The sequence below is a fragment of the Helianthus annuus genome, chromosome 1 (assembly GCF_002127325.2).
Source record: "Helianthus annuus cultivar XRQ/B chromosome 1, HanXRQr2.0-SUNRISE, whole genome shotgun sequence".
NCBI lineage: Eukaryota > Viridiplantae > Streptophyta > Magnoliopsida > Asterales > Asteraceae > Helianthus > Helianthus annuus.
The window spans coordinates 68,584,816-68,609,451 of NC_035433.2; the positions used below are offsets into that span (position 1 = coordinate 68,584,816).

Sequence of the window (24,636 nt, forward strand, 5' to 3'; positions counted from 1 at the left end):
GGAATCAACGGCCTAATCATATTTTTATTCTTCTTTTTAATTTTTAGGATTTTCTTAGTTTTTCAGCTTCTGCAGAGCTCAGCACGGGCCGTGTCCGCTGAACACGCCCCCGTGCTCAATCATTGGAACTGGCAATCCTGTTTTAAGTCAGACAGTAAGCTGAACACGGGGCCGTGTCCACTCAACACGCCCCCGTGCCCAAGATTCTCTTACTGAAAACAGAACCGTTAGATCCTGACGGTTGGTGAGCGAGAATCGGATCATCTTGTCGAAGCACAGAACTTCAGCATGGTTTTCGCGAAGAAAGTCCATGCCTACTATGAAGTCATAACTTCCGAGTTGCATTGGAATAAGGTTGATTGGGAAGATGTGATTGTTGAGCTCGAGGGTACAATCACGAAGAACAGAATTAACCGCGACAGTTCTTCCAGTAGCGACTTCAACTTCGAATGACGAGGGGAGATAAGAGCGTTTACGACTAAGGAGCTTCTCGAATTCAAACGACACAAAGCAGTTATTGGCTCCAGTATCAAACAAACACGATGCATAAATACCATTCACAAGGAATGTACGATTAACCACGTTGTTGTCAGCCTGGGCTTGACGAGCATTGATGTTGAAGGTTCTGGCGCATGCTGCTTGTTGCTGCTGCTGAGGCTGCTACTGCTGCTGCTGCTGGGGCTCTTGCTTCACAACCCTGTTCGGGCACATGTTTGCAAAGTGGTTAGGGTCACCACATGCAAAGTAGACTCGAGCATTGATCGCGGGCGCCTGAGCCGCTTGTTGGCCTTGCGGGGCTGGGATTAGAGCTTGATGAGCAGCGGCAGGAGCTGCGGTGTTACGGGGACCATAGCGACAGTTGGCAGTGAAATGACCGTACAAATTGCAATGAGCGCAGAAACGGTAGGCAAGACCCACCGGATGATGATATGAGCATGTCGGGCAGAGCGGGTGGGGACCTGTGTAAGCACGCTTCGCTGGCGGCGCTTGAGTAACTGGTGCTGGTCGATGATAAGACTGCTACTGAGCCGGTACGGCTTGAAGAGGAGCAGCAGTGGTAGTGAAAGCACAGTTCTTGTTGCTGGAACTGTTGTTGTTGTTGTGCTTCTTCCTGTGGCGTGACGAATTGGATAGTTGAGCAGTGGCGGTTTCGGCGGTCGGTGCAGTGGTGGCTTGGTGTAGACACTTGGAGGGCTTATCCCAGAAACCAGCTTTTACTCGCTTGACGTTGATCTCGGCAGCAAGCAAGTAAGTCTCTTCAATTGATGAGGTCTTCGCGGCGTGAACAAAATCGGCAACACAATCGGGTAGAGCTCGAATGTACTTCTTGATTGCTATCTCTGGCGTTTTGACTTGATCGGGACAGATGATGCTAAGCTATTTAAAGCGAGCAGTCAGGGCAGCGTTATCTCCATCCTTCTGCTAAATGTTCCAAAACTCGTCCTCCAGCTTTTGGCGTTCACGGGGAGGGCAGAATTCGTCCATCATAATGGCTTTCAGCTCTTTCCAAGTCAGCTCAAAAGCTGCATCATTTTTGTGTTTGTTTCGCTCGGCCGTCCATCAGTCTAGAGCTCGGGATTGGAAGACGCCGGTTGCGTTTAGGGTACGGAGATTTCCTGGACAGCCACTTTGCCGCAGAATGACTTCGATGGAATCAAACCGTTGAAACATAGCTGTTGGGCCATCTTCTCCGGTGAATTCCTTTGGTCCGCATGCCTTGAACTGTTTGAAGCTAAAAACAGTCTTGGTAGCATCTTTGGGAGCTTCAGTTCTCGACTCCTCAGACGATTTGCTGACGTTTTCGTAGACATCGCTCACAGCTTTTGCTACTTGTTTGGCGATGATAGTAGCAAGACGTCTGTCTCTCTTTTTGTAGGTCCAGGTTTCGGGACCGAAACCGTGATTTTCATGATAATGTTCAGAGACGGAAGAGATAAGAGAGATGATAACAAACAAACTTTGTATTAATCCGGTAGTAAACATTACAAGTCGGCCCGGTTACATGACAACCGAACTAATACCAAAGAAGTATACATCCGGGGAGAAACCAAGTGGTGATTTCTCCCGGTGAGGTCTCAGACCTCCATTCTCTCTCTAGCACACACTTGTGCTCTCACTCTTGTGTTGCAAATGACAAAGTGTTGGTATTTATACCAAAACAAACACTGCAGGTCGAAGGATCAGACTGACTGGTCGAAACATCATCCTTCGATCAGACAGTCTTCGAAAGATACTCACATACCTCGAATGATATCCTTCGATATCCTTCGAGGTCCATCCTTCGATGGGTATCTTTCGAGCTCATCGAAGGATATTCATAATCCTTCGATGCCTTATCCTTCGACACCAATAACAACACAGCAACTTTGTCTAGCAACACACACACACAGTCAAACCAACAACCCTCTCGTTTGACCACTTCAAACGAGCGGGTCTATACACGTTCGTTTGACCGTTTCACTAACTATTACAAATTCAGCATAAAATAATAACTAATCTATTCGACAAGCATCGGACACAAAATCTGCATCAACAAATTCCCCCTTGTCCGTTGCTGTCGAATGCTGAAAATGCAATTGCAATCAATCTTCAGCCAAGTATTCATCTTCTCTGTGTAGACAAATTCCCCCTTGACCGATGATCCAGGTAAGTAGCATCCTGATGCTCATTGTATAAGATTTCCCCCTCAAAGTACGCGTATCCGTGTTGAGTGTTGTGCAATTTCCTCAAAAGGATCAATTGACCGATCTTCCGCTGATCTTCCAATACTCCAACCGGCATATGATAAAGGTTCCATTCTTAAACAACTGCATCAAGTCTTGATCTTCAAGTGTCTGTGCAAAACATTCCACGCTGAACCGTTTGAATCACCAGAAGATCATAAACTCTACCACCTGAGATTGCGTTTAGAATTTTACCGAAGAAATTCAACAAATGAAAAAATTTTTATCCCCCCATTTCTTTGGCAAAATCTCTAAACCTTAACAGATTCTTTCCACTTCAAAGAAACTGTCGTCAAATATTCACCAATTCCCTCCACCAAGCGGAACTGTTGTGTTTGGCCCATAATAGTCGCGTTACCATATTTGTCATTGCATCGGTAACCGTGACTACCCCACATTTTCAAACATCAAGTCTTCATCATCTCTTGTGTTCATCATGCTGCATCACCCCGCGTGTTCCCAAATCCCGTACGAATTTTGATGTTGAAACTTTGAAGCCCGGTATGAATAATCCTTGCGAACACCCGACCCGACTCCAAGTGAATTAAATGATTAACCCCAACACACTGTCTGAGTTCATAAAATTCCACAACATCTGGATCCTTTGAAACATCTGCATCAAACGAAAGATAAACACCAAGACAGCTTCGAAAGATGATCTTTCGAAGTCTTTCGAGCACATGTCACATATCTTTCGAGCACCTTTCGAAGTTGGACATGGCTGATCCTTCGTACACCTCAGACTTGATCCTTCGAAGTCTTTTTGATCCTTCGAAGAACTGATGATCTTTCGAGCACTCCTGTTCATCTTTCGAATCTCCTTGTTCGAAGGATGATCTTTCGAGATCGAAAGATATCTTTCGATGGTTCTGACACAAGGACAGAAAGTACGACAGGTTGGTGAAAAGTTGATGTGGTAGGTGACCAACTTTCGCACATTTCGAAGCATGAAAATTTGAATTTTGAATTTTGTTTCATCCTTCGAAAAACTGTTCAATCTTTCGAGGACAAACAGCATCTTTCGAAATTTTAAGCTGTCAAGAACATCAAGAACACGGAGGACTGTTCATCTGCAGATCTGACCGAAAACACTTTGTATACAGTTTTTGATGATGGAAACTTGAAGATTTAGGAGAAAAACATAAAACCCAACACCCGGTTTAGCACAGATCTGGATATCCGGGTCCAGATCTGGGTTTTTCTCATTTTCACCTTTTTACATCTTGAACAAAAACCCATAAAAATCACAGATCTAGAGCACATGTGACTTAGTAAACGGTTAGTTTTACTAAATCGGGCACCATGGCTCTGATACCAATTGTAGGTCCAGGTTTCGGGACCGAAACCGTGATTTTCATGATAATGTTCAGAGACGGAAGAGATAAGAGAGATGATAACAAACAAACTTTGTATTAATCCGGTAGTAAACATTACAAGTCGGCCCGGTTACATGACAACCGAACTAATACCAAAGAAGTATACATCCGGGGAGAAACCAAGTGGTGATTTCTCCCGGTGAGGTCTCAGACCTCCATTCTCTCTCTAGCACACACTTGTGCTCTCACTCTTGTGTTGCAAATGACAAAGTGTTGGTATTTATACCAAAACAAACACTGCAGGTCGAAGGATCAGACTGACTGGTCGAAACATCATCCTTCGATCAGACAGTCTTCGAAAGATACTCACATACCTCGAATGATATCCTTCGATATCCTTCGAGGTCCATCCTTCGATGGGTATCTTTCGAGCTCATCGAAGGATATTCATAATCCTTCGATGCCTTATCCTTCGACACCAATAACAACACAGCAACTTTGTCTAGCAACACACACACACAGTCAAACCAACAACCCTCTCGTTTGACCACTTCAAACGAGCGGGTCTATACACGTTCGTTTGACCGTTTCACTAACTATTACAAATTCAGCATAAAATAATAACTAATCTATTCGACAAGCATCGGACACAAAATCTGCATCAACACTTTTCTTGGCGAGTAAGTGGGGTTCGGTGTCCAGATGACGACATTGTCTGCAACAGACATCGTCGTAGGTCTCGGACACATCATAATCGAATCTCACCTCACGCGTCTAGTTCTAGCTAAAGCTCAGGAACACGTTGGAAATACGTATCGCATAAACACATAAGCACATAACAACAGATTCACGTAGTCACAGAAGCACATAAGCACGTAGGCACGTAGAGCACAGAGATACATAAACACAGAAGCACATACACATCTAATCACAGATGCAGTCAGAATACAGAAACCTATCATTCAAAGCCCGCATGTCGTTCGTATATATCGGTCGTGTATAGCATATCGAGTATAGTATAAGCGTATATCATAGCATAATGTAGTCTAGATTTGCAGCGACTTGTTAGCGTATTAAGATAGGAGAGCAATGCGAGTCGTGTTTGTCGATCGAAGTGATAGCAAAAATCGAATAATCCTCCAAAAATTTAAACATGTAAACAGATAAATACAAATAACACACATAAAATCGACGAATTATCAGAGTCAGCGGTTGCGGGCTCAGAATCAAAACACATAAAAATCGAGAAATGGATTGTCTGCGGCTATTAGACATCGACTACCCAAAGCGATTCGACTATTCTCAATAGACTTGTCATCACATTTCGACTTTCGGGATCGTGTTCCTGCCTCAATTCTTGGGCATTCAGCACGCATTCCCTAGGACATACTCGTGAGTTCAGGTCGTTGGAGTTCATCGAGGCTTTGGTGAGATACGCAAAAGTCGGAATAAATTGTCAAGGTTAGGGTTTCACCCCTAGCTTAGCAACTTCTTCCTTGTTCTTAATAAAATTGAGGAGATTATTCATCAAAATATGGATTTCACTCCTGTTTTGGTATAATTCTCCCGTTGAACAAGCGTTCGTTATAAAAAGGAAATAATGAAGAAATCATTGATAAGTTGATAAAACGGCATTGATCAAGCAGCTTAGTCGAGAGTTCGCGGTTTTCACACCTAATCCCGACTTAATCGCTTGTCTTTAGTTGAAAACTTGAGTGTAGTGATGGTGTAGTGTAGGCGAGAAATAGCAGGATATATAGCACATAAGCTTGGTCTGTTGGTTCCTAACTATAGTCTAGGTCTCTAAGACATCGACCCGGACTAGGTCAAGTCTTGCCTAATTCCCTATAGTTATGGCTCTGATACCAATCTGTCACACCCCAACCGATGGCGGAATCATCAGGGTATGTGTTGGTGCATCTAGTGTCTGTTAACTACATCTTAATCGAGTCTTAGGCTTAGATAGGAAAGAACAGTGCACAGAAATCAAGAAAATGTATTTAGTAGGTGATTCCGCTTGAAATGACAATAGGTCATTTCCAAGCGAAATCAGATTATTAGATATTCCGCTTGAACCAGCAATGGTGATTCCGCTTGAATTCACCTGGAGCGAAATCAGAGGTTCCACTTGAACAGTTTCAAGCGGAATCAGCCCTCCTATATATATGTGAGTGGTGTGTTCATTTGGAGCGCAATTAGGTGAGTGTTTCTGAGCCGAGGTGCTGCCGAATTGTAATCAGAACGTGTAAAAGCTCAGGATTAATCGGTAAAGTAAAGAATTAAAAGGAAACAAGCTGTTTGACATTGTTTGCATTGATTCCGCCTTTGTAAATGATGATGAACTACTCCACTTGACTGTTTAGGGTCACGAAACCGATCCAACAAGTGGTATCAGAGCACAGGACGAGGAGTTCATACCAATTCAGCTTGATTCTACCGGTTTTTCTCATTTCTACTCACTTCTACTCATACTTTTCTGATTTGAACAAGTTTTAACGGTTGAAATGGCATAATTTTCACATATATCACGTAAAACATAGTTTTAACAAACCCTACAAAGAATCATAACAAAATTCGAATTAAAACAAGCTTATTCCGCTTGAGAAGCTATTTCGCTTAAAAGCTGATTCCGCTTGAATTAGCAGTTTTTCAAAATTTTGAAAATTTTCTAAGTGTTTGTTGATTGTTTCAGGAACTTGAAAATGGATGATTTGTTCATGAATCCGTTCTGTGATGTGTTTGCTTATACCAGTGGTTCGAGAGACGGCACAACGAACAACAAAAATGAAACTACACCAACCCCGAATGCGAAGAAGATTCTTTCTGATGCGATGAGCGTGGAAAGTGCCTATGGTACATACAATAAGCCTCGTAAACTGATGGCGATCGAAGATTATAATCGGTGGGCTACGAGATTTGAAGAGTGGCTTAAAGCATTCGCATATCAGAGCTAGAAAAGTTTAAAGAATGGTTTCAGTTTGAAAGATTGTGTTGGTGAAAATTTGACAAATATAGATGATGTTGAAAGATACGTTGCTGAACAGAAATGCATAGCGTTGATTCATCAGTCAGTCAGAGATGATATAATTTCATTGATCGAATATGAGAATTCAAAAGATCTTTGGGAAAAGTTGAAAGTTAAGTGCATAGGTAGTGCTGAGATTGTAAAAAACAAAAAGAAATTGTTGCGTAAAGGGTTTGATTTATTTGGTTGTATGAAGAATGAATCTGTTTATAAAATGATCGAGAGATTTTGGCATCTGAAGATGGAGTTGGCTAGACATAGTATCACTTATACTCAAGAAGAGCTGGTCGACAAGTTGTTTAATTCGTTGCCGAATGATCAAGATTGGCAATACTTTGCCTTGATGTTGAAGAATACTATCAAGCCGCCAGAAGTGTTGACTGTGGATTTGCTGATCGAAAGACTAGAAAGCCACGAGTTGGAGATAAAGAAACCGAAAGTCAACAACACAGCTCATCAGCAGAATGTGGAGTTGTACTACAGAGGAAATCTACCAAAGGCTGGGTCTCCAAGAACAGCGTTTTCTGCAGAAAGCTCAAATATTGTGAACCATGAAATTCCTCACAGTGGTTTTCACAGTGGATCTTCTTCAACAACTTCAAGCCAATTTGCATCAAAGAACTTATTTCAATGCAACATCGCTGTAGATTTGAAGAATGGTCAAAACTTTAGCGAGGAATCTGCAAAGCAGCAGATGGTTTTCTTAGCATCTGTGCTTGAATCGTATGAGAGTCTTGTGGCAGGCAAGATAGGCAACACCAACCTAACAAAGGAAGACTACGATCAGATAGATCCTGAGGAGATGGAATTGATCGACATAAGGTGGTGTATGGCCAGTGCAGTTCGTAGGGCACAACGTTTCATGGAGATTACAGGAAGAAAGTCTATTGGTGGACCTTCTACCAAGTTAGGCTTTGACAAATCAAAAGTGACCTGTTTCAAGTGTAAACAGAAAGGTCATTTTAAAAGAGAATGCCGAAATGCTTATGCTGATGATTCTGAAAATCCGTTCAAAGAAGATTACCACAAAAAGGCAATTTATCATCAGAACAAGGCTGAACCCCCCAGGATGAAGCAGATTGAAGACAAAGAAAAATCCAGAGCTCTTGCCATCATTCATGACGATGAAGGTTTTAACTGGAGTGAGTTGCTACCAGAGGAAGACGCAGTAGGTTATGCGTTTGTTGCAAAAACGGAAATCAAACCGTACAGAGACACCAGAACAGAAGCAGAAAAAGCACATGAAAGACGACAGAAAGCTGAATGGAAAATGTTGAGATTATCTCGTGTATTCAGTGGAGCTAGAAAAGCAAAAAGATGGAATGTAAATAGAGAGTGTTACCTTGATCCTAAAGGAAAGATTGCTATAGATGCAAAGACTCTTAGTCTTGAAGCTTTAGTTGAGGAATTTGTTGAACAAGAAGAGGCTCAACAGAGAGAATGGTGGGGAGGTGATGAAGAAAAAGAGAATGAGAAAGAAAAAGAGCCGGAACAGAAGCCAAAGAAGATAGATGAAGGAATCATTGATACGACACAGGATATGACAGCTGAAAACTTTGGAAAGATGGCTGACAAGGTGCTGGCTGCTATAGCACTTGAGGTAGACTCTAAGTCTGTATCTGAGTCTAAAAGCCAGGTCAGTTCAAATGCGTCATCAAGTGAGTCAGGTAAGAAAGTCAAAGGTGACAGTGACTGCAAACATTGCATGAAAAACTGCAAAGTTTGTAGTACACAAGCTTACCTCAAAGATACGAAGGTAAATGATCTGACAAAAAGAGTCAGAAAAGTTGAAGATCAGATTCTTGAACGTGATAGAATGCTAAAATTTTCAAATGAACAAGTTAAAAAGTTGACTGAGAAAATTGACAATGATAAAATTGAAGTAGAAAGAATTAGGAGAGAAAATGAGAAACTAATTCATGAAAACCGTCAACTCTCAGAAAATTTTAACAAGTTAAAACAAATAATTCAAGATTCTGATGATCGAAACGGTAAAACAAGAAAAGAAAATGAGCATTTAACTGTGATTCTTAGACACAAAGAAGAACAAATCAACAAGCAATTGGATGAGATTGCTAAGGTGAAGCTTCAATTTGAAGAAGCTAAGATTGAAAATGAGCGTATCAATCTGAAATTAACCAGTTACAACTCCGCAAGCTTTGTTTTGCAACACATTGTTCCCAAACCTATCGGGAAAAACAAAGCTGGTGAAGATGTATTCTCTGATGGAACAGGGGTGGGGTATCATCAAGTTCCACCACCAGTTTTGAACAATTATTCAAAGAAAAAATCAGGGTTGGTTAATGATGATGATGAAAATGAGATGAAACTTCCTGACATGATAGATGTCACGTTCACTTCATCTTCCGATGAGGATAGTGTCCAAACTGATGTTGTAAAAAGTGTAGTTGAAAATGTTCTAAAATCTGAAAATGACACTACTGAGGAAGATGAATGTTTCTTGGACAAGTACATTCCGAAACAAAAGTCCAAGAACAACTTAAATGAAGGACCAAATCGTGTCATGTACAAGATGTTGGGTTCGGATAAGTTGTTTTCGGATTCTGAGTTTCCACTTGAGAATGTAAATGTTGCTAAACTGACAAATGTGTTCAAATTGATTGAAGTTGATCTATCAGAAGTGAACAGTTTAAATCAAACAAAAAGACAAATGAATTTTGAAAAAGATAAAGCTTACTACAAGAAGCCATTGTTCCACCAAGTTTTTATAATAATAATCGAAACAAATGGTCGGGTGGATATCAGGGTGATAAGGCTTATCAGAAAAAGAATGTTCAAAACAAGAAGTTTGTTGAAAAGAAAGTGTTTGTGAACAGTTCGAGTTCACTTTCTGATGAAGAATCAAAAATTTTTTCGAAAACAAACAAAGAGTTCTTTGAGAAGAAGGCCTCACAGCCTCAGTCCGAAGGCACAAGTCGAGTAGTTGACACTCTAACATGCTTCAAATGCAATCAAGTTGGACATATTGCACGAAAGTGTACCAACTTGAAGCCTAAGACTGAAGTTGTGAAGATTCAGAAAAAGAAAGTTGATGGGAAAGGAAAAGCTCCATTGGTTGTTGAGAAAAAGGTTTTGAAAAATGAAAACATCAAAGTCAAAACTGAACCTGCTAAAAAGATGGTAACTGAAAATGATAAATTTTATAAGCGGGTTGCATCACCTCAACAAACATGGAAGCCGAAAGTTGTTAAGAAGGAAACAAGTGTTCCAAAACCAAAGGTTTCTGAGACTGAAAAACAATCAACTTCTACCATACCGGTAAAGATGAATGTTCCTTTGGATTATTATGTGAAACTTGAGAAAGAAAAGCAAAAATCTGAGAAGAAAAATTGTTCAGAAGAAAGACCAACCATCTGGTCAACTTCAAAAAGATGAGTTTTTCCTATATAAAAAGGTTGAGGTTGGGTCTGAAGAAAGCTTAAAAATGAATGATAAAAATTTTCTGCCATTTTACACTACAAAATCTCACATCAAAGTTGAGTTACCTGAGTCAAAAACAGGCTTGGGTAGCATCCAAATCTAACTAAGTGTTTGTGGTTTGTGCAGGAGCTTCCGAGATCCGTTTCACGATGGATTATGGATAGTGGAGCTTCTCGGCACATGACGGGGAAGACAGCTTTGCTGTACGATGTTAGGAATTTCAATGGAGGTTATGTAGGATTCGCAGGAAATCAAGGTGGTAGGATTATTGGTGAAGGAACGTTATCCAATAGGATTGTGACGTTTGAAAGAGTTAATTACATTGCTGAGCTAGAGAATAATCTGCTGAGTATCTCGCATATTTATGACAAGATGTATACCACTCACTTCACTGACAAAGAATGTTTGATCTTGAAACCAGGATTTGTTATCCCTGAAGAATGGATTACCATGAGGGCACCAAGAGTCAATGATTTGTACGTGTTGGACATGAGTGTAGCTACTACAACCACGGGTCAGGCTCATTGTTTTGTGTCTAGAGCAACGGAGAAAGAATCGAGATTGTGGCACCGGAAAATGGGCCACATTCACCTACGAAAAATGAATCACCTGGTGCATAACGATTTAGTTTTGGGTGTTCATGTGAAAGGTTTTCATCTGGAAGGGGAGTGCATTAGCTGCATCAAAGGCAAGCAGAAGAAGAAGTCACACCCTAAGAAGCAAGTCAATTCAGTCTCAAGACCTCTGGAGAGACTTCACATGGATTTGTTTGGTCCTGTGAATGTCAAAAGTATTACAGGAGATTACTACTGTCTTGTGGTTACTGATGATTATTCCATATTTTCGTGGGTATCATTCTTGAAGTCGAAAGATGAAACATATGACAGTTTGATGGCGTTGTTCAAGAAAATTGAAAATCTGTACCAAAGGCGTATAAAAAGAATCAGAAGTGATAATGGTACTGAATTCAAGAACAACAAGATGGAAGAATTTTGTGAAGAAAGAGGTATATTGCATGAGTTTAGTGCTCCGTACACTCCGCAGCAGAATGGAGTCACAAAACGCAAAAACAGGACACTAATCAAAACGGCTAGAACTATGCTTACTGATTCAAAGCTTCCGATAAATTTTTGGGCAGAAGCTGTTTCCGCCGCATGCTATACGCTCAACAGAGTTCTCACTGTCAAGAAATTCAACAAAACGTGCTTTGAGTTGATCAATAACCGCAAACCTAATCTGAAGTATCTTGAACCGTTTGGGTCACCCTGTACTGTTCTGGAACCTTTTGGAAAGTTTGGTCCGAAGAGTGTTGAGGGAATATTCATTGGTTATGCAAGTCCTCTACGACGTGTCTTCGTTCCAAGTGAAAAGCGGATTATTGAAGCTCCAAATGTTGAATGTCAAGGTAATACAATGCCACCGCAGAATCCTGGAGATTCATGGCGTTATCATTACGACACTTTGTGGGATTCGTTTGACGTGATGGAAGAACCAGAAGAAGAAGAAGAAGAAGATTTCTTTAACGAGTTAGATATTCTGAGGGAGTACGAGTCATCGCAGGAAAGGTTCCCAGCTGAGTATTCAAGGCGACCACGACAAACTTCGAATGATGATGAAGCCGGTCCAAGCAATGCTGGTGAACATGATGATGTCCAACAAAATGAAGTTGATCATGATAATCAGACAGAACAGAATGATAATCAAGAATCTGAGAATATGCCGATATTTGATCGTGGTGATTCAGATTCTGAGGGGGGGGGCAAATTCAGAGTTCAAGTCAAACAGATCCTGTTAGTGAACAAGGTGCAAATCAGAATGTTACTAATCTGGAAGGTGATGTAGATGTTCCGAGTGAAGTAATGCCAAGAACTCTTTCATACCACCCAGAGGAGCTGATCATTGGAGAATTGCAATCAGGCGTTCGCACTAGAAGTCAAATTGACCAAGGCCTTACTTGTTTTTATTCTACAGTAGCACCTTTACAAACTGAATTTTCATTGAGTTGTTTTATTTCGCAGATCGAACCGTGAACTTACAAAGAGGCGCTTACTGAAGATTCTTGGGTCAATGCGATGCAAGAAGAGTTGAGTCAGTTTGAAAAGTTGGGAGTGTGGAAGTTAGTGGATTTGCCTGATGATCACAGGAAGATCAACACAAAATGGGTGTTTAAGTGTAAAAGAGATGACAGAGGAGTTGTTATGCGAAACAAAGCTCGACTCATTGTCCAGGGCTTTAGTCAACAGGAGGGGATTGATTTTACTGAAGTGTACGCTCCTGTGGCTCGACTAGAAGCAATCAGAATTTTCTTGGCATTTGCATCTTGGAAGAACTTCAAAGTATATCAGCTAGATGTGAAATCGGCGTTTCTTTACGGGAAGGTTAAAGAGGAGGTATATGCCGGACAGCCGTCAGGCTTTACCGATCCAATCCACAAAAACAAGGTCTACTTGCTGGACAAAGAACTGTATGGTTTACACCAGGCCCCGAGAGCTTGGTACGAGACTTTGTCTCAATACCTACTAGCCAACAGCTTTATTCGTGGAAAAGTGGATGCCACTCTCTTCACCAAAGAGGTCGACGGACATCTTCTGATAGTTCAGATATACGTGGACGACATATTTTTGGGTCAACAAATGAGAATTTGTGCAAAGATTTTGAACAAGTTATGAAGCAAAAATTCGAAATGTCATCAATGGGGGAGATAAATTCTTTTTGGGTCTACAAGTTGATCAACTACCCGAGGGAATTTTCATTCACCAGACGAAGTACGTTCATGATATTCTAGAGAAATTTGGGATGTCAGGTTCTACTCCAGCGTCAACCCCGTTAGCAACAAATCATTGGATACCCCCAGATCTCACCGGAGACAAGGCAGATGAGACGTTTTATCGTTCCATGATCGGTTCATTGATGTACTTAACTGCTTCAAGACCCGATATCATGTACCCAACGTGCCTCGCAGCAAGATTTCAATCTAACCCGAGAGCTTCGCACATGGTTATTGTGAAGAGGATATTACACTACCTGAAAGGAACTCCAACATTGGGGTTGTGGTATCCTAGAAAAGGTGACTTTACGCTCGCAGGGTATTCCGACACGGATTTCGGATGCTGCAAAGTCAATGCAAAATCAACAACAGCAGGATGCCAGTTCTTTGGACCTCGTCTGGTCACCTGGCAGTGTAAGAAGCAAACTTCTGTGGCCTTATCCACATGTGAAGCGGAGTATGTGTCTGCTAGCAGTTGCTGCTCTCAGATCTTGTGGATCCAGCAACAGATGCGAGATTACGGTTTGCAGTTTCTTAACACACCTCTTTTTGTTGATAATGAGGCTGCTATTAATATAACGAAAAATCCAGTACATCAAGCTAAAACTAAACACATAGAAATTCGACATCACTTCATCCGAGATTGCTTCGAGAAGAAGTTGATATGAATTGAGAAAATCCACACTGACGAACAGAAAGCTGATTTACATACCAAAGCTTTTGATAAAACTTGTTTTAAATATCTTTTAAAACTGAACGGTATGATGCTTTTCTCAGTGTCGGATGGAATTATTGGCGTTGATGAAGGTACTGTTGTAGATGACGATGAGAAACAATCTGCAATGGTTTGTCGATTTTTTACTTGTTTTGGTATTTAGGGGGAGTAAATATTTTCAGAAAATACAAAAACAGTAAAAAATTCAAAATAGAAAAACATGAGAAAATTTCAAAATCCAAAAACAATAGAAAACTGAAAAAGGGAAAATGATAGTACATCGGCTAGACAGTTACAGTACGCTAAAGATTTGAAAAGTTTAAATGCGTTAAACAGTCTCGCTGATGATGTGTCGATAGGTTTTTACACATTTAGTAGGTTTGTTCGGGATATAAACATAAAATTTAAACTTGCTTATTTTGTGGGGAACACTACTTGGATATATAGGTAACCCCTGAAATCTTGTTTGAAAGGTCCCTCTTTCTGAAATACTAGGTCTTTATACTTAGTGATATCTAGGGTATTATTCTGGGACTTCTGCTGAATGGAAGTTCTGACCTAGTCCCTGAATAATACTTTCCGCATTGCTTGAAACATAGCACCACCCTCAGCATAAAAAACGATGAACATTGCAAAATGATAATCGTGTGCTGTTGAAATAAAAGATCCTCTAAAGGGGACACACCTAAAGTCGAACCGTCATCTCTCTGCTGAACGGAAGTTCTGACCTGAGCTCTCACGGTTTCGCATCTAACCCCTTACGGATATCATCTGTGGTATATTCACCTGTAAGATTGAATATTGGGATCTGGATACGGGAGTATATTCAAGAGGTGGGACACATGAATGAGTTTAAGTTCTTAAAACATCTAATTCGTATCCTGAACAGATTGAAAAATTGTGTAAGAATTTAAAGTGGATCAGCATATCGACAATCTATGTGAATTGTTTAATTCTGAGTATGAAATTAAAGCTTAACGGTGCTAGTGACTTGTCTGATAGCTGATATCATTCCCTAACACACTCACCAAAAATATGTTTGTAAATATTTCATGACATTCTGCATTTAAGTTTCTGTATTTCATTTCTAGTTTAGAAACTTTATTGAAAATCCAAAAAGATTTTTCATTTCTGCTTTATTTTCCGACAAACCAAAGTGGAGAGTTGATAGTTAGATTCTCAAAAGCTGAAGTAGATGCAGGAAGTTTCTGGACTGGAGAATGAGGAGAGCTTATCTTGATAAAATCAGTTTGTTGAAAAGTCAAAAACAAGTTCATTAACTTGATACTTGTAAATTTCAGAAAATGTTTGAAAATTCTTGATCAAAAATCAGTTTGTTTTGTCAAAGATCAACCAAGGTCATTAAGTTAGACTTGGTAGATTAATTGAGTAATCAGGGTCATTAACTTGGACCTAATACTTAAGTGGATTTCTAGAACTGATGAACAGTTAAAAATCTTAAATTTGTATAGATTGTAATGTTGTATGTTTGAGTAACAGGTTACAACATCCCCATAGCAACAAAATGTTAAAGTTTGAACCAGATTGCGACCCTGGATCCCAGCATACTGAGAGGAGGAGTCTGTGAAAGGGGGAGTTTAGAATTCTGGATCAACACTCAAAAGGGAGATTGAAGATTAAAGCTTGAAGAGAAGATTTGAAGAGAGCTTTTACAATGAGAAGATAATTTGGAAAGAGTCAAAGACTGAAGACTCGACGCAGAAGACTTCGTCAACATCCAAGGGGGGGGGGGTCTGTTGGTGCATCTAGTGTCTGTTAACTACGTCTTAATCGAGTCTTAGGCTTAGATAGGAAAGAACAGTGCACAGAAATCAAGAAAATGTATTTAGTGGGTGATTCCGCTTGAAATGACAATAGGTCATTTCCAAGCGAAATCAGATTATTAGATATTCCGCTTGAACCAGCAATGGTGATTCCGCTTAAATTCACCTGGAGCGAAATCAGAGGTTCCGCTTGAACAGTTTCAAGCGGAATCAGCCCTCCTATATATATGTGAGTGATGTGTTCATTTGGAGCGGAATTAGGTGAGTGTTTCTGAGCCGAGGTGCTGCCGAATTGTAATCAGAACGTGTAAAAGCTCAGGATTAATCAGTAAAGTAAAGAATTGAAAGGAAACAAGCTGTTTGACATTGTTTGCATTGATTCTGCCTTTGTGAATGATGATGAACTACTCAACTTGACTGTTTAGGGTCACGAAACCGATCCAACCGCATGGCACTGAGCGAAACAGATTGTCCAGAAGTTTCCATAACAATTATAATTACTATTCAATTTATATAATACGTCCCACACTGTACCTCAAATAGCAAACAAATTATTACAGATAAAAATCCAGGCAAATATTCTGTTCTGACAACTCAGATTTAAATATAAATATTGTTTATCTATGTCTAGAGACTCAAGCGGCAAGATCTACAGACAACTATACTCTAGACTTTTATTCTAGCTTCGCCTTCCTAGCAGATAAGCATTTTAAACACCTGTCACATACATTAAAATAAAGTCAATACATATAATGTAAAGGTGAGCATACAAGTTTGATAATAGCATAATAGAGTTTGAAATAGTTTACGCATAACCAGCACGTACATAGAGGAAAACGAAGCATGTTAATTATTGACATGGATCTATCAATACCAATGACTGCGGGTTGACTGCCCGAGGCAGTTCGCAATACATGATTACCAGCGTAATCCATGCAAGTAATTGTCCTTAACAACCCCCGTGTGAACGGGTGTTGAGTCCAAACTATAGTACTATCGTCGTTAAGGCAGGTAGACAACATTCCACGTGTAAACATAACAACAAGCATTCATTTAGTCACGTAATACATGCGGTAACGGTCAGTGTTTAAAGTAATTGAGTAGTGTGTCGATTGTGATTTAGAAAAGTAACGTATGTAACACCCAAAAGTGCTAAAGCAAAAAGGGTTCGAGTATACTCACAGCGGTTGATGGATTGAAGGGAGCACTTGAGAGTAGGGTTAGCCTGAATAGTTCGATAGCATAACGATAAGCAACTCGTAAAACAGAAAACAAGTATTGGAGGGTCGGACAACTGGTCGACCGGACGGCTGACCGTTCGGTTTGCAGTCCATTCGGACAGTTGTCCGGTCGGTCGGTAGGCCGATCGGATGGCTGTTCGAGTGGATTGTTTCTTCCTTTGAGAAGGATGTGTTTGTGTATGATGGTTTGAGTTTTGAAGTTTTCGTTGTAGCATTTGCAAACATTGAAGTATCTTTACCTTTCAGGTCGGTCGATCGGACGGCTGTTCGATCGGCCGGCTAACCGATCAGTTAGGTACTTCAGCAGACAAGTCCTTAGCAGGGTGTCACCTGATCGGACGGTTGTTCGATCGGGTGGCACTCCAAGCGCATTGAACATGATGAAAGTCGATTAAGGGTTGAAGCATAGTATCTCATGATCCGAAGAGTAATCCGATCGGACGGTAGTCTGATCGAACAGCAGTTCGTTCAATACTCCACTTCAATAAATTGTTCAAGTGTGGGGCCATGTGCTAGCCGATCGGCTGGCCGGTCGATCGGCTGACTGTCCGATCGGCTAGCTGTCCGTTCGAACAGCAGTCCGATCGGTCAGCATCCTGACCTGATCAGCCTGTTCGTCTAACACTTGGCTGTTCTGATTGCTTGTCATTATATCGAGGTGTTTTGACAACAAGTTGAACCATAGAACCCTCGTTCTTACTTGTTCCTCCTGATCGGACAGGAATCACCCAAATCCGCCCGTTGAACCGTTCGAAAGGGAGTTTAACGTTTAACCCGAAATCGGTGAACCTCGTGGATAGAGTCCGGATCTTGAGTCATGCAACCACCGGAATGATTTGCAAGTCGGCACAAGCTCCGTTTCTATCGGTTTTGAAGGCATTGAGTGTAAAAGAGTTGAAAGAAAGTTGGAAAACCATCTTTCAATCCTTTTCACCGTGTAATTGTTTAGATCTATGAAAGATCCTTGTTTGTTTATGTGGAAATCGGCTAGATCCAAGTGATTCTTGGTGGATTGAAGCCAAAACATGAACTTCTTCAAGAACACCATGATGACATCATCCTAGAACACTTGAATCTTGATGATTTCACGGTTAGAAATCAAGATTTGAAAGATAGAAAGGTGTAGGAGTGCGTGTAGATCAAGAAAGTACAAGATTTAGGATGAAATCTTACCGGAATCAAGAGGAATCTGAGAAAAAGAGGGGAGCACGAGCTGGTCGGACAGAGGTTTACAAAAGTAGAAAGTTTGAGAGTGACAAGGGGTATTTATAGGATGCCATAAGAGGAAAGTGTTGGCTGATCGGCCAGGCAGCTCGATCGGACAGCCTGTCCGATCGGACAGCAGTCCGATCGGCTGGCTGTTCGATCGGCTGGTAGCCTGATCGTTCAGCTGCACGATTCGAGTGTTTGGTGCGAAGATTTCTGATATTTCGATCTCGATTGCGATTGATGAGAATACGATTGAGTTTCCTATTCAAATTACTTTTAATCCCAACCACTATATCTAACATACAATCATCTATATCTCGCGCTATCTCTTCTCCACCAATTGTCACGATTCGATTTCGATTGAGTTCGATTGAGTTTCGATTTCGAGTCGAGTTTCGATTGATTACCACACATAACATAAAGTAAACATGCACAAGTAACACATAAGGCACACACACGTATATTAACACCAAAATTCGCGTAATTCGAGTCTCGAGTTCGATGATGATTAGATTAGTTCGATTACTGCTTAATTGACTTTATTGCATTGTTACTTCCTATTATTCACAGTCGTAAAGCGGTTCGCATCGATAAATAAATTTCGATTAATTCGATTGTAATTAATTACTCCACATAATACAACTAACGTAAACATAAAATAGACTAACTACCATCAAAGAAGTAAATCTTGACTTTGACTTTGACTTTCAGTAACACGGGGTGTTACATGTCACCCTAATTTTCCCTCATTCACAGCAGCCAATTAGTCAAAGAGGGGACAGTACTGTCTTCATACCTTCAACATAGAAAGGACCTGTATGATGGTCCACGCGCTAACGTCCGTTGTTGTTAAGCGCGAAATGGCACAATGCTTAGAGAAATTAGGAATAAAGAGAGTTCCTAACAATAGTAGCTGGAGGGACACCTTCAAGATGAGTACTTCATCTTCTTTGTTTGGAAAAAGGAGTGTCGTCATTCATGTTTTGTAAATGCCATAGGGACCTCGTCCCACTGATAAGGTTGTTGTCCAAGGCTACCTCCTCCGCCTCGCCGTTACTGCCGTAGTCAGACACCTTCGCTTTCGAGAGGGAAGAACAACCATCTTCTACGGAAACAAGCTCAGGGTCTCGTTTGGTAACTACGTCAGCCATAAGCTCCGCAACAAAAGCGGGGTTGATAGTCTCATTGTGCGAGTCAAGGATAATAATAGGATTTGAGGTCGAAGGTATCTCGTTTCCGTCAATAATTATTCCATACACATATATGCATATATGTTAATAAATAGTAATGTTACTTTGTATATACAGGCAAATAACTACCATATGTCACATATAACTCTCTTTTGTCCTTTCGTGGGGTTATTTTATCTTTGGCAAGTCTATCCCACATGGACTGACTATACCTCAAATGGCACATTAGTCGGGGTATTGACCCTCCCTAGTAATGTCCTTGCTTTGTCCTTCCTTTGAAAATTTTGACTCATGGATCTTGGCGCTTTCGTAAATGCAATGAAAAACCTTTTTTGTAAAAATGTTTTCGTGAGAGAATCCTAGTGATTGTAGTCTAGACTCGAGAAGGAATCCTAGTTCACTACAATCGAAGCTCTGATACCAAACTGTCACACCCTGACTTTTGCGGAAGCGTATGATGTGTGACTTGATCAATATCATTGCATTCAATTATAATAAACAACTATATGATTAAAATGATGTTCATCCATTCATAAATTTAAAATGTTACAAACACAAGACACTTAAGTTCCAACCAACATAACCTCTGGTTAAGTTACAGACCAACAAAAGTGGATGACATCTAAACTTGAGTTTACATCTTGAATACAACAGCAGCGCCCAAGATCCATATTGTTTCCTGAAATACATGTAATTTTGAAAACATCAACAAAAGTTGAGCGAGTTCATGTATTTTGTATGTGAGCTCGAATAAACTTGTAATCATTTATAAGTATGCCTTTGTAAATCGGTATGAAAGCGTCTATGAACAGATCAATTAATGATTTGCAAGGTCATTAATATGTGTGCAACGGTGTAGGAAGGCTCAAACCTAGTGGATTTTGTACCGGTCCACCCGGCTGGAACGACATAGTCACCACATTCGGCCACTCCCGGCCCATGGGTGGGCTCACAACACCCAGATAGATCTATCACTCATGCCCCTCGGTCCTTATACAAGGATTAATGGTATTAAGTGTGCGCCTACCCATTCACATGATCTAACAGTTCATTCCTTAGCTAACCATAGCATTTGTAAACGTTTGAAACATTTGTAACATGTATTTCACCCCCGAAGTTATAAAACTGAAAACAGTTAAAAGAAAAGGGGAACATGAACTCACTGGCTTGCGTCTTGTCTTCTGTAACTCAAAGATCTCTTCCTGATGTCGTACCACTACCTACACACGTGTTATGTTTTACTAGACGTTTAGGTCGTGTAATGACTCTTAGTTTTAGTTGTTTATTAAGACTTATTTTGGAATCCTTGGTATACTTTGAGTTACATCTTTGATGTACATTATATTATTTCAAAGTATATAATTTTTAGTTAAAATAATAATATTTTAACTTAAATTATATTTATCCAGTTATTTGGAATATTGTTAAAACAATATATTTTTAACTTGGTTTATTATGTATTTCCACATATGTATTTTCCCAACTATGGGTATACTTTTACTCGTGTATTTTCATACTTGTGTGTAACAATTGTACATGAGTATTTTGCCAAGTATTGGTGGTGTATTCTGGTGTGTATTTATATGTATGGGGATACGTATTTTCTTGTATTTATTAAGTATTATACTTATTTTTGTATTTAGTTTTCCGGAATATTATTTTTAGACAACTAAAAATCACCAAACTTATATTCTCAAAATACATATATTTAAAGAGAATTTTTATAGAAAAATATCTATGAAATTTACTTGGCAAAAATAAGTATGCTTGCTTATAAATCTCAAAAATGATACATATATTTTTAATATTAACTTTAGAAAATATATATTTCCAGTTTTCACCGAAAATAATATATCTTCAAATTGTTTAAGAAAATATATATTTTTCTCCATTCAAAATAACATATCTTTAAATTGTTTAAGAAAATATATATTTTTCTCCACTCAAAATAATATATTTTCTATTTGACAAAGTACGATATATTTTGTAATACTTGTAAAAATCCATATTTTCCGTTTCTTTGATTTCCAAAATACCGTTTGTCATATTTGTTAAGTTACAAATTTATTTCCCGAATATATATGCTTATAGTCCATATGTCCGTTTGTCCAATATTCGGGTATAAATTATATATTTATTTTCTTGGAATTTTGGTAGTATTTTGTATTCCAAATTTTGATATTTTGGTGTGTTATATTATTTTCAAGTTCCTGAAATAATATAACTAATACAATCAATATACAAATAGCACACAATTTGTGACATCTAAATATATATTCTCCTAGATATATACTTAGTCATTTTTATTATCAAAAATCAACCTCCAATATTTGTAATTTTTGTAATAAAAACTATGGCAAATTTTTATATGAAAACCATGCTCAAAATTTACTTGTAAACATTTGTTTAAAAATATTTTTCTAAGTGTTAAATTTCTACAAAAATTTTACCATAGTTTCCCCTTAAAATTGGAGGTTTCCATGCTCATAAGCATATCATTTTCTTTTCTAAAAACTCATCACCAATCATCAACAATTTACACACAACTTACCATGAGCCAAAATAAGCATTTTAACAACAGGTCATGAACTTGAAGTTTAACAAAAATGTGTAGTATTTTAACATGTTGTTTAGTAAGCTTACTTACCCCTAAAAACATGGTTTTTAGTTTATAAAACTCATTCTTGTAAATTTTGGTTCTTCACAACTTGTATGATGATTTTTCAAAAATAAATCTTCTTGTATTTTTCTTGTTACCAACACTTTTCTAGCTTTGATTTAACCCTAAAAACATGTTTACTTTCTTTAAAAACCAAGTTCATGTAAATCTTGTATTAAACTTTGGTTTCGTGAAAATATTATCTTTGAAATCTTTTATTCTTAAGACATGTAACTTGTAGAAATAATCATCATTCACTAAAACAATATCATCTTCAAGTTCATGTTTAACATAAAGGATGATCATCACAATTTCACAAGATCCATCCTTATGCTTGCTAGTCATGAGTTTAATCATCATCTAGCAAGCTTCTTATGATGATCAACATCATAATCACAAGAAATCAACAAACAAGTTTCATACATACACTTAAAACAACTTTGATCTTCATGTTATTAAGCTTTATGTTTATGTTCATGCTTATGTTTCTTTGAGATTCATAAGATTAACAAGTTACATAACACATTAACCACTAAAATTAGAAGTAAGAACATGGGTAAAGGAGCTTACTACTAGCTCTAAGGCTAGGGAAGAAACAAAGATGAAGATGATGAAGAATGAGGTGGATAAAAGCTCTAGGAGAAGGTCCTTCCACTTCCAATGCCTCCAAGTTTCTTAGTTATGCTTCTTACACCCTTAGATCACCTTAGAATACTTGGAAGTGAGTTGAAAAATGATGGAGTGGGGGAGGGTGTTTGGGCCGTAGGTAGAGGAGAAGAAGAAGGAGTTGGAGTGTTGTTGAATGGTGAATGATATGAGAAGTTATGTCTTGTGGTTTATAAATAAGACCTTCCAACATTCATTTATCTTAAGGTTATTGTGTTCTAAATTTCAACAACAAATCCATTTAACAATTAAAAAGAAATCACCCAAGTGGGACCCATGTCTAACCGTCCACACATGGGGGGGGTGTATTGTTGGATTTCAAACATTAGTTAGAGATTTAGTTAGATGTTAAGTGTAATGGTTACTGTTTAGTGTGTTATACGGTTTTAGGATGTAATATGGTGTTCGGTGATCAAAACTAGCTTTGTAACACTAAAACAATGCTTCCAGTGAAATTTTGGTGTTTCAGTTAGTGTCCGGTTGTTCGGTTGGTTACTGGTTCGTTAAGGTGCTAAATTACACAGTTTAGTGTGCTTTATGTTGTCTTTTATGACAGTTTTGATTCCCGACACTTATCAAAGCATTCTGGACCTTTAAACCATAATTCTGCATTATATTTTGATTTTAAAATGCTGAAAATTGCTGAATTTTGTTGTTTTCTGCAGAATTCTGCAGTTTTAGTGTGTTTCGGGCACTTTCTGGCACTTAAATCATCACTCGGAAGGCAGTTTTGTGATCCCTACGTTCCTACACACTATTGTAGTGTAACTCTAGGTTTTGGGCTTATTTTGTGTGTTAACATCATGTCTGTCTGAGTACTGAACTCCCGTCAGTACTTCTAGTTTGTCTGATAACTGTGCTAACTTGTTCTGTGCACTAATTGAATCATACTGTGTTGCATGCAATAATGATAAGAAATCATGCAAGATGTAATGCACTTGTATGTATATAACAGCAATCCAAAAATCATTCATGTCATTAATTTAATCATGTACAGTCATTAAAGCACAAATTACTGTTTAACATTGTACGGATACATGGAAAAGTGCCAGTTGTCACACCGGGCATGAGTGAAAGGCGTTAAAAATGGAAGCAAGCGAGTTAAGGTTTGGGTCCATCTTCTTCCAGCGTTGCGACCGCGGGCACGAGTGAAACTTCAATTCTTGATTAGTAATGGACTCCGATTGTTCAGTTTTTCATTATTTGTGGGTTTATGGTTTTTAACTTCGTGGGCATTTATTGTTCTAGGGTTTCAGGATATATGGATTCTGTAAAGATTTTGAATTTGTTTGTGGGGATTTGGGTTGATGTTTATAGGTTGTTTTGGTTTCCTTTATGCTAGCCTCATCCTTCCAATTGCAACTTGCCATGTGTCCCTTGAAGGCACAACTTTTATGAAATTAAACGATTTGGATCTGCATTTCACCATCTGAAACCCAACCTATCTGAAACTAATATGGTATAGAGAACCTGTTTTCTTAATTATGTAAAAAAAATATTATTCATAAAGAATGTTCTATATGTTGTTTTATAGGTAAAGAGTTAGATGAGATGTTTTCGATTACAGACCCAAAAGCAACTCCCAGCAAGACCTAAGATTTTTGTCAGCCGACTATGGAACCAACTCAACCATCTTAGGTAATTTAAATCTGCAACTACAGCTTGATTTTTTTTCACTAATTAAAAATGTTATATGTTATTTAATCATAAAGATGCATTTTACTTCTAATTTTGATTTAAGGAATTCCGGCTTTGATCCTTAGACGTTCCGATTTGACCTGTTTGGCGATGTTCTGTATTTTATCTTGCTTGGGATGTTGATCATTAGTTCCTTTTCTCGAGTGAGTATCTTTATAAATTATGAACCTATTTGATTTGTGCAATGTGTTGATTTGTTATA

General features: G+C 39.0%; 1 protein-coding gene across 1 annotated transcript; it reads left to right on the top strand.

Annotated features, from left to right (window-relative positions):
- Positions 1–7,305: 7,305 nt before the first annotated feature.
- Positions 7,306–24,332, top strand: LOC118490311 (myosin-2 heavy chain-like). Its single transcript, XM_035987847.1, has 4 exons — positions 7,306–7,807; positions 8,195–8,640; positions 8,821–9,184; positions 24,271–24,332. Exons 1-4 carry the CDS (start codon positions 7,306–7,308, stop codon positions 24,330–24,332), a joined length of 1,374 nt encoding a protein of 457 aa, XP_035843740.1.
- Positions 24,333–24,636: the final 304 nt, after the last annotated feature.

Coding starts and splice junctions, on each gene's coding strand:
- LOC118490311 (XM_035987847.1), top strand. CDS start 7,306: ATGGAGTTGGCTAGACATAGTATCACTTATACTCAAGAAGAGCTGGTC. Junction 7,808..8,194: donor GTATGAGAGTCTTGTGGCAG/GCAAGATAGGCA, acceptor ATGACGATGAAG/GTTTTAACTGGAGTGAGTTG. Junction 8,641..8,820: donor TTGGAAAGATGGCTGACAAG/GTGCTGGCTGCT, acceptor AAAGATACGAAG/GTAAATGATCTGACAAAAAG.